The 11,420-nt window shown below is 39.1% G+C and overlaps 1 protein-coding gene across 2 annotated transcripts in view; it reads left to right on the top strand.

Moving 5' to 3' along the window:
- The window catches only part of SLC7A11 (solute carrier family 7 member 11), a 100,907-nt gene that overhangs the window by 73,843 nt on the left and 15,644 nt on the right, over positions 1-11,420 (top strand). For both annotated transcript variants that reach the window (XM_064285319.1, XM_003410369.4), the window contains 5 exons: positions 778-901; positions 2,777-2,880; positions 3,705-3,801; positions 5,358-5,507; positions 6,732-6,909. In XM_064285319.1, the coding sequence (XP_064141389.1) occupies positions 778-901; positions 2,777-2,880; positions 3,705-3,801; positions 5,358-5,507; positions 6,732-6,909 (653 nt within the window). The remainder of the gene's footprint in view (positions 1-777; positions 902-2,776; positions 2,881-3,704; positions 3,802-5,357; positions 5,508-6,731; positions 6,910-11,420) is intronic.

Here is an 11,420-nt window from a genome sequence, read left to right on the forward strand (position 1 = left end):
AGTGTCAGCACTGTCCGGTCGTCTGTACTTCACAGGGTATCACCTATAATTTCATGGGATTATAGGCGCTGTTGCTTTATTAGGGACTCATGATCTTGACCTTCCTTTGAACTTGCAGCAGAGCAGTGCAAACTCATTATTGTGAGCCCTTCTGTGCTTTTTGTATCATATACAAAAGTATTATGACCTTCATTGAGAAAGGTAGATATATTCTGCTCTCATGCTTCCAAAGATGTGCATATATTTGCTGGTAAGGGCAGTCACTGAAGGGGAAAACACTGGGTGTGAAACACATTTTGAGGACTTTTGTTAGAAGGGAGTCGAGGCACGGAGGGATTACATAGGACAGTGGTTCTCGAAGTGTGATCCCCTGGCCAGCAGCACCAGAGTCTCGGGGAACTTGTTATGCAAATCCCGCTGAATCAGAACCTCTGAGGTGGGGCTCAGCAATCTGTGTTTTAACAAGCCTTCCAGGTGATTCTGATTAAAACTAAAGTTTGAGAAACACAGCTCTAAAATTGTTGAGACCAAGATCCATATGTTTTTGTGATACAGCCATAGACAAGATAGAAGAGGTATCCGCCCACATGGACCTTATTAAATTACAAAGAAATATGGGGTACTTCACCCCGATGAAGTATTAATACATATACAACAGAGCCTATAATTATCATAAGTCGCATTATGTTCTTTATTTGAATTAGCCTCTTATCTTCCTTGGTTTTGGAGAATGACTAACAAAAGAAGACTAGTAAGTGACTCCTTTGTTCATTTCAGAACCGTCCCCCTTGCCATATGTATATCGATGGCCATCGTCACCGCTGGCTATGTGCTGACAAACGTGGCCTACTTTACCACCATCAGTGCTGAAGAGCTGTTGCTCTCAAATGCGGTGGCAGTGGTAAGTCCAAGTTGGGAAAATGCCAATATGAAAGTAGGTCAATGAGTTGATGCAATTGTATAATAGTCCTTCCAGCAGAAAGGGTTTTGAAATTTAGTAATCTTTTCTTGACTTGAATAATAATGAATATTTAAAAAATTAGAACTCACCTTGCCTTATCCTCATTGAACTGATGCAGCTAAAATCCTATATGATTTCCCTGTATGGTTCATTCCATTTACAACATTCCACATATACATGCTTGGAAATCTATCAAGGCCTGTTGGTAGTAGGCATTATCTTCCAAGATGTCTTAAAGGAAAAGTGGGCAATTACAAGATCTAAATGAATACATTTTTTTGGTATGCAAATTACAATTTATTCTGTATTCTTTCTGCTAACAAACTTTTGAAATCTTAAAATCCTTTTTCTGAGGTAACACTTAAGAATTTCTAGGTCGATCATATATATTTGCTTTTTCTAACATACCCTTTTGAATACTAGTTCTGGGATATTCATGAATTTGGAAAATATTGGGTTATTCAAAGTCAAACAGATGTCATTGTTGTAGCACTTCTCAGAATCCTCAAGATGCTAACGTGTACTTTAACTCCCTAAGAGGTGGATAGACAGAATTTTATAGTGTTTTTCAATATTTATTTGACTCTAGGAATCTCTTTGCCTCCCAAAGGGGATAAAACCTCTTTCCCCAAAGATTCTGTTATGGGAACATTATTCTGTGAAACATACTTTTATTTTGTATGAAAACTTAGCTAGTAAGAGAACATTCATTTGTGACCTCATAACAATGACGGGTAAAAAATTAATTTCTCAACCTGGATGTCAGTTCCTTTAAAAATAGGCAGTATTACCTCGTATCAGCAACATCCACAGGGAACACATTATCCCATTTTGTGTGAACCTACGAATGAGTTCACTGTATTAGAAGAGAATTTGCTCACTGCTGTGAGTCTGACCAGACAATCAAACATCCAGACCTTTCTGATGTCGGGTCAGTCATCTCATCTTAGCAGACAAAGGGCAGCACTTCTTTTGTGCATAACGCAGTCCGTTAATTGCATAGCATCAACTGTGTCAAGGACAGCTAAGGAATCCTACATATATTTTGGAAAAATACATCTGTCATAAAAATGTGCAGTGCAGCATATACTATGACATAGTGGGAAATTTCAGAAATTTGATCTCTCTTTTCTGTTTTCTGTGGTTCCATTTTCTCGGGCTGACGTTAGTGTTCTTGCCGTTTTATAGGACACCGCAGTATGTACAAGGAGGTGCGGAGAGGGAGGCAGTGACACAATCAACAGGGATTCAGCTAGTATGACTTTTCTGGGGAAAAGATTTCAGAGCTGCTCATATATATGATAGAAGTGATTAAGTCGTCAACTGTTTCCCCCCACTTTTCAGGTCTTAACAGTGGGTTTGGTGTATGAAACAAGCATATGTCATACTTCTCAGTGTGCATTTGTACTTCGCTATAAAAATGCTGCCTTCTAGGCTAAAGAGAAGGTATTGTACAGAAGGATTTCTGTCCGCAAAAGTAAAATTTCTGAATAGAGCTGTTCCTATCAACCAGAGGCAGAGGAGATACACGTGATAGTTGATAAAGATTCGGTAATCGGATCATTGCTTTTTGGAAGTAGAGAGAAGGTGCTTGTCTAGACCTTTGCCCATGGTTTTGCCACAAGCCATGCCATGGTCCCTGCTTTTTATGATTCTCTGCAGAGTTGGTCTGACCCTAACCAAAGAGAGGGATGGTAAAAACACACACGGATCACCGGGCCAATAGAAAACTGTAGAGTGAGTTTGGCCTAAATTGTTTCATTTTATTTCACTTCCTGGCAATCCATTAATTTGCTTTCTTCTGTCTTTCACTAGACCTTTTCTGAGCGGCTCCTGGGAAATTTCTCATTAGCAGTTCCGATCTTTGTTGCCCTCTCCTGCTTTGGCTCTATGAATGGTGGTGTGTTCGCTGTCTCCAGGTGAGTGAGTTCAAGTACCCCCAGAAAAGCATTTCCGTTTTTGAGATTGGATGTGATAAGGGTAACTTTAAAAAGAAAACCAGTCTTCCAAAACTGTTGCTTTTAAAAAGGGGCATGCAAAATTGCACTCTTCCTCTGAGTATCAAGACCATGTCTTATTCTGCCCACTAGAGGGCACTGCTTGTCTACTTATAGCCTCTCCTGAAACTGGGCGTGACGCAGGTTTTATAGCATGTCTACAGAGTCCAACAACAGCATATTTACTTCTGGTGATAAAATCTTCTGTTTCTCTAAAGGTGACAAGAAAAAAATAAAGTAAGATACATCAGAAATCACCACCACATCGTCTGTATCCCCTTTCTCTTGATTGATGCAAGAGTCCCTTTTGTCTCAACGGGAAATGATTAAAACCTAATCAGATAAATATGAATGTAATAAATCCTTGTGTGTGTGCCTGCGTGTGCACATATGTGCATAGGTACCTATATGTGTGTATGTGTATAGATTTGGTTGATACATACATAGGTACAATACTATTTAATTCACCATCAACTATTTATATGTGGGGAGAGCTGTACCGAGTGAGACATTGCTGTTGTTTTTTCCTCAAAAGATAACACAATGTTTTGGCAGATTTTGTAAAATCCTAAGTCAGATTTCTCATGATGTTCTCTACCTCACCTGAAAATTTAAATATAAGTAATTGCCTAAGAAATATCACCTTACATGGTATGAATATGTTGTGTTTTCTCTCGGATTTTAGGATTTTCCCTTTGAAAAGATCAATTATACAGTCAACTCCATCTGTATTTTTTTCCCACCAGGTTGTTCTATGTTGCATCACGAGAGGGTCACCTTCCAGAAATCCTCTCCATGATTCATGTCCGAAAACACACTCCTCTGCCAGCTGTTATTGTTTTGGTAATGCATATTAACAAGTACATCTAGATATAAGCTCTAACACTAGGTTAAACGAATAAGCACCAAAAACCAAACCAAGCCCAGTGTCATCGAATGCATCCCGACTCATAGCGACCCTATGGGACAGAGTAGAACTGCCCCATAGAGTTTTCAAGGAGCGCCTGGCAGAGTCAAACTGCCGACCTTTTGGTTAGCAGCCACTGGGGTTTCCAAACCAATAAGTACGGAGCTATCAAAATTCTGGTTTAAATTCCTCATTGCTAAAAAAAAAAAAAAAACCCTTTTGTAGGAATTTGTATAGTCTGAGAAAAATGATTAGCTTGGCTCCCGTCATTGACATAGAGCCTCAGAGAAAAGGATGGACAGTATAAGTCCTAATTTTACTTACTGAAAGAGGAGCTAAAAGTTTCAGTCCCAAAACACCAAAAGGCCTCATCATAGGTTCCTTAGGATGAAATGCACAACAAAATTATACCAAGAATCCATGAAAGCCTAGACAGTGCAGTTATTCCATGAGACATTTGAAAGCATCCCTGAAGTGAAGAAATAAAAGCACAGAACTTAAATTTGAGTTGTAGAATTCTTTATACAGTGAGAAGTATTTGTGAAATGTGACATTCAAAAGACAGTATAAGGTGTGAAAGTTCTCAAATACCCATTGGCAATGTTATATTCATTTTTGTAACATTTTTTGTACAATTTTGTAACATTTTTTCTCAACTGGAATCTGCTGTCAGGAGCATCATAGAATGCCTTGAACATTTTTTTCCCTTTTTTTTTTTCACGCATTTAATTTGCTTCAGAATGTTTCCTTGAGATTTCTTTTTTAAAGTGCATGTACTCTGTGAGGAATCTGGAAGTTAACGTCACTTGTGGGAACAGAATGAATTATTCGGTGAAGAGGGCTTTCATTTTAAGCCTCTGCTATCAGTCACGCTGTCCTTGGCATGTGTACCTGCAGAGACTTGCTGTGTTGATCTCAGGGCATCATTCTTTCCGGCCATCTTGAGGGTCACACACGGCAAGCATGTGGGGAGAGTAAGTGTGGAGGAGGAAAAGGTCAACATTTTGCATTCAGAGGCAAACAGAGTCACCTAGAAGTGCCTGTATTTCGTGTGTGTGGGTAACCAACAGCATTTGCAGAGCTTTCTGAGACTTTTCCAATCGGGTCCACTTCTAATCTTTATTATTAGCAATTGCCTAATCATCTCAGTTTCTGGGTCTTTAAATTTTGGGTCACTGAGCCTTGTGTCTTTTACTCTTTGAAAACACATTCTCTTCGCTCAAATACAAAGGGATCTAAAACCAAAACACCCATAAAAATTCCATTTGGATGTGGGGTAGTGGAGATGGTATACTATTATACGGCTGTGTAAAGGGATCATGAGAGCAGAATATAAAAAGGAGGTTAGTTGAGTCTAGGGTTTTAGTTGTTTGGTGTAGATGGTCATTTGAAAAAAGATAATAATGCGCGCAATGTGGCTATTGTTTGTTATCACCTATATTCTGGTGTTCTCAGAATTCACTGAGCTTGGATTTTTTTCCCCTTCCTGCAGCATCCTTTGACGATGATAATGCTCTTCTCTGGGGACCTGAACAGTCTTTTGAATTTCCTCAGTTTTGCCAGGTGGCTTTTTATTGGGCTGGCAGTTGCTGGGCTGATTTATCTTCGATACAAATGCCCAGATATGCACCGTCCTTTCAAGGTAACCTCAGTAATCTTAATGGGTTTACATAAATCTTTCTCCCAGGACCCAGGCCTCCCTTTGTCGGCACTTGATGATGTGAAGGTTGAGCAGGGGGCAGCAGCCTCCGGAATAAAAATCTTTAACTCTTGCAGGTGGTGCCTTCATGTGGGAGTTCTTTTAGCTTGGAAAAAAAGTGTATGTTATTTTTTATGTAAGGTCCTGAACTTTGTATGTGACATTTTTGAAAAGAGATGGTATTAAAGGCTGTTCGTTATGTTGATTTTTCACACACATGTCCAATTTGGTACATTCCAAGAGTGAGACCCTTCTGTCCGTCTTTATACTACTGAATAGCCGTGTCCAGCCGTGCTCCAAAAGCAAGAGGCAGATATGGAATTGTCACTAATTGAAACTCTAAAAGGATGCTGCACTTACGTGTTCTTAAATGTTATGACTTATTATATTGTTCAAGGTCTCCTTTTCTCCATGAGATACTCTGAAAGGAATACAAATGTACAATGTACAGAGGAAGGGAAGATCTGTGAGTTTATTGCTTAATAGGATATCCATTTACCATATCTAAGCATTTCCTTTTGGGAGGACTGAAGAATATGTTTCTCATCTTTTTTACCCTTGAACGTGTATGGGATTGGTTTGACTTCACCATTTATTCACTTTTAAGAAATAACACAGATAATGTCAATCATGTTGTCAGAATTTGTCTCTAATTATATTCATTGCCTAATGCTGGCAACATCTCTATTAGTGGTTGAATAGGAGTTGGCCTGTTTTATTCCTGTCAGTTCTTATTGTGAATCTCCTACGGAAAATCAATATGCACTTAAAGGCTTTAACATGTAACAAGCAACTGGTGCTCTTGACTCCACATTATAGTGAATTCTAATCATAATTATCAAGGAGCCAATCTCTTGAAGTCAAAAACATAAATCATAATGGCACTGAACTAGTAAAACAATTCAAACAAAACTTCTAATGAAGCACCCTTTCTTATCGTTAGATTTTGTAGCATTCTAAGATTGAAAACAACCTGAAGGAGTACTTTTAATGTATTCTCTGTGTTCCATTAAAGAGAATTTGCTCTCAAGGTAAGGTGGGAGGGTGCCTGTCATCTGGTCACGTGACTAAAGTGTATCACTTGGTCACACGATTGAAGTGCTGGCCTTGAGCCCACCTTCTGTCTCTGGAACTGTTTGAAAGGATTCTTTCTTTGTTGTTTTCTAGGTGCCACTGTTCATCCCAGCATTGTTTTCCTTCACGTGCCTCTTCATGGTGGCCCTTTCCCTTTATTCGGATCCTTTCAGTACAGGGATTGGCTTCGTCATCACTCTGACTGGGGTCCCTGCATACTATCTCTTTATTATATGGGACAAGAAACCCACGTGGTTTAGAAGAATGTCAGGTAAGAGTCTTTAAGCAGTTTGGGGACTTTTTTAGACACTGTGTTCAGAAAACCCATACGTATGTACATAAACCAAAAAAACAAAACCCAGTGCCGTCGAGTCGATTCCTACTCAAAGCGACCCTATAGGACAGAGTAGAACTGGCCCAGAGTTTCCAAGGAGTGCCTGGTGGATTTGAACTGCCAACCCTTTGGTTAGCAGCTGTAACACTTAACCACTGTGCCACCAGGGTTTCCACATATGTACATACATATGTTAAAATTAAAAAAAAATACAATTGGGACAATCACTAGTTTGAATGCATCACTGCATTTTCACTGGCACTCGGGGAAGCAACAGAGGGAAGGATACTTGGTGTACAACCACGGAATCCCCTTCAGAATATTCAGTCTGTGCTGCTTGGGAGACTAGCTTTTTTAGATACAATTTTATCAGCAGTTAAGTAAATGACCTAATTGTGCTTTTGAATCTCTTCCTAACCTAATTATTTTTTATTTTGGGTTGGATGCCATTTAGGGATTCTGTATCATAGGATATAACTTTAAGAGTGACATGGGATTTGATGAGGAGTTGGGCAAATGCCTGCAAAATCCTAAATATTATGATTATAACATTACCCTAATGGGGATGGTAAGTCACAGAAGGGTCATAATAGCAAGAACAATGAAGAGAAAAGTAACAGCTCACATTTATTGTGAGATTTCTATGTGTTAGCACATGTATGTCCTTATTTAATCCTTCTGAGGTGTGTGTGTTGGGGGCGGGGCGACCAAACTCCATTGCATAGATTTTTGAGTCGCAGCACGGGATAATTCACTTAACTTGCTCCAAGTCACACAGATAATAACTGAAAGACCTCTAGAATTCAAAGACAGGCAGTTTTGTATTCTTGAAAAACCAGCCCAGTGGCAGTGAGAATGGATTAGAAGGAAGATGGAGGTTGAAGACAATGGACGCAGTTTGGTGGTTACCACAGTAATCCCGAGGAGAATTGAGAAGGTTCTGAATGCAGGCAGTATTAGCGGGATCCTAGAGAAAGTGAAAGATAATGCAGAGGAAAAACCAACGTGACTTGGTAACTAGTTAAACTGGGAGAGGGAAACAGGAGATCAGTCGGGTAGGAAGGGTTCTTTATGAACAAGCTCTGGTAAAAGTTCTGCCCTCTATCAGGTGTTGTGCTCAGTCCTTTCCCTGTCACATTCCACCCTCAGCAAGATCTGTGTGTGAGGTGGTGTGATTCCCACACACAGATAATGAAACCAGGGCTCAGGGAGATGGAAAATTTATTTTTCAGTGTACAGATTTTTTTTTTTTTTAGTTTTTTTTTTAGATTTTATACTATAGTGCTATAATTTGAACCCATGTCTACTGGACATCAAGATCCATGCTCTTTTTAAATTGAGTACCTGATAGAAGAGAAAGGTAAAAAATCTATTCCAGAAGCGCAGAAAGGCCCTACTATTAGTTTAGAATATAAACTTTCTTCTTCTCTTTTGTTTTAATATATTTAATTTACTTAATTAATTTTAAATAGCCTAGCCAAGTAAAAAGTTCCGGGAGATTTCTGGTAAATTTGTTAATAAATAACTTAGTATTACTAAAAAAAGAGACAAGAAAGCAAATTTTTTTTTTCACATACTTGATCTCTAATGTGTTACAGAAACTCATTTAGAAGCCAATCATTTAGAGTTTTGTTACTACTCTTTATTAGCTTTTAACTGGTGTTTGGTATCTTTAGATGTTATACTAGTATTTATACCTGTATTTTATTTTCCAGCTAGCAACACTATTCCCCAAAAAAGAGTTAGTGTACAAGCTAGGTTCTTTAGGGCTAATGCTGACATACTGATTGCTGAACACATTTTTTAATCTCTGTTTCTTATTAGGTCACACTGATTTTCTATAGGATATTTTTATTTATTTATTTTTTTTCTGTTATAGGTATTAAAAATAGAGCCTTTTCTGGGGGGGTGGAGGAAGTCTTTTTAAACAATATTTACCATCAGGGTGGCTTTATTTATTACCAAGGTGGGGTAGGATAAATTGGTGCTCATCATTGTGTCATCTGTCTCTATCTCTGATCCTAGCTAGAGGCAGGTAAAGCCCCTGAGCACCAGGGAAAACCAAGGGAATTTAGGTAGAAAGAGTGGTTAGCCTTAGAACTGGACATGAATGAGAAGGAAGCGGATGATAGTGCAAGGTCATTGTTCTACCACATTTAGTAGGTATTTTGTTCCTCCTGCCTGTGGTCGGCCAAAGCTAAAAGTTCTCTCCTGTTTCTCATGTGTGTGTCTGTGTTTTCTACCATTTCTTTATCCGTGTATACCAACTAGCAGTTTTCATGCATGGTCTTATTTTGATGTCTTTTCATACTCATGTAATTTTAAAGTTTTTTTTGCTATTTTTTTTTGTCTCTAAGGATGTTCTGAACATCTACAAGGCCTCCAAATTTAGTGTTAGCCATTTGTGAAACTAGCAGCAATGTGTTAGTCCCATAATGGTTATTTGGTTCTCAGAAATGCCCTTAAGTCTTACCAGGGAGCATGGCAATTGTGCCTTTAAACTGCAATCATTGTAACTCTTTATCTTTATAGCTGCCTTCCAAGTGCGTAGCAAAAAGCAACAATCCTCCATAATTTTGTTTGATTTTCCTCTTAGGCAGCATTCTCGTAGTAAAATAAAGAAAATTCATAATATTTATTGCTGCAATAGCAAGTATTTTCCTCGCCTCTGGCCAAAACAAAACACTTACACACAGACACACACACAACAAAGGCCCCCATAGAGTCCTGAACTACCTCCTGCCCATATGTGACTACCTCTTTGTTGTTAGAGAAAAACTCAGTGTGAACTTGGAGGCCAAGAGAGCCTTTGCTTGGAGGAGTTTGTTCAATGATTTCAGCCTATATTGTTATGTTTAGTAAAATTCTTTACCCTTTCTATTATCATTTATTTTTACCCTAAGATACATGAGCAGATTAGCCCTTTGAAAATGATAATCTATCAAAATATATCTTACCTAGGGTGCTTCCGTGAAGAAGGAGAGTTTACCAGACAGGAGATGGTGGACGGCTGCTTAGTACCTATAGCCAGGGAATGTTCTGAACTGGAGTCTGAGATTTTTCAGAGATTTGATGAATTTCTGTGGCCACAGGATGCCAGTATTGAACCATGTTTTGTTTGATAGCGTTCCTAGGTTGAAAAGAAAGTGTGCTCTTAAGGGAATACTTAGACGCATAGAAATTTTTTTTTTTTCTTCCAACTGTGACAGAGTGGTTAGTTCTTCTGGTTATTTATTTATTTTTAGAAACACGAGCTTCTCACACAAGGAAAAGGGGAAGATGCCCTAGTGACAGATTTAAATACATAGAGGTAGCAAAACCCAGCAAACTCCAGCCCAGGCTTGCGTTCTACTTGGCTGCCTCTATTTACTGGCCAAATGCTGTCATGGCAGAGTGAAGGGGTGGCTGGAGGCTGGTCCATCTTGCTCAAGGAGAAACAGGGAGGAGATTCTTTAAACAAAATCTTTGTATAGAAAAAAAATAATACCGACAACACCAGCAGAATGACAGTAACCCATTTTTGTACATGGTGATTCCGCAGACTTCATTTATGATACGTTGCTGAAAACCTGCTAATGCATGTGATAGGCTTTTCACAAAGACTACATTTTTAATTAATTAAGCGTACCTACATTATTTTGAGACCCAAACTATCTTCATTCTAAGGATAGCATGAGACCATGCCTGTGGAAAGACTGAATCCTTTCTCGACGGCAGTGGGTTTTATTCTTATTTTGTCTTCCTGGGCGGCTTGGCTTTGTGCTAATACTTCACAAGCTTTTTCAGTTTCAGCTACTGCAGTTCCTACCCTTGTATCAGGTGTGGTTGGGTAAGCCTGATTTTGCAAGATCAGTTGTTGTTCCAACTTATTTCAAGAACAACTACTGACTGAACAAGAAAGGTAAAGCTAAAAACACCAGTATTCCTATTTGGTCTTGTAGCTTATACCAAATGTAAGCTACAAGACCATCGGTTCAAATGAATCTATCTAAAGAAGCAGTATCAGGAGGTTGATTGTCCCCAAAGCCAGAAGCCTTATGTCAGCATGGACGTGGACGTGATGTGCATACTGTGCAGTTTTCACAGGCAAGCAGAAAGCTTGCTTGGCTCTGTGGAGCACCTTCGTATGATCCCACTGCTCTACATACCCTAGAAGGAAATTTGGTATGGTTCTAGTAATTACTTACTTGCCAAAATCAGTCACCTTGAAGAAACCTCCATTGTGATGAAAATTATTCAAATCTTGAGATCTCAGGAGAGGGCATGAGAAAGCCACAGGGGAGGTGGTCAACAGGGGATGAAACATGGTGAAAGAGGAAGGGCTGGGTGTGCAGGACCAGAAGCTGCTGAATAGAGGGTCCAAATGGAGGCTTTAAGGAGGAAAATAACACTCTAAGAAAGCAAGGAGATCTAAGTTGCTCTCCATTTGTCTGGAACCTATGCAGTGT

Source organism: Loxodonta africana, chromosome 5 (assembly GCF_030014295.1).
Source record: "Loxodonta africana isolate mLoxAfr1 chromosome 5, mLoxAfr1.hap2, whole genome shotgun sequence".
Lineage (NCBI taxonomy): Eukaryota > Metazoa > Chordata > Mammalia > Proboscidea > Elephantidae > Loxodonta > Loxodonta africana.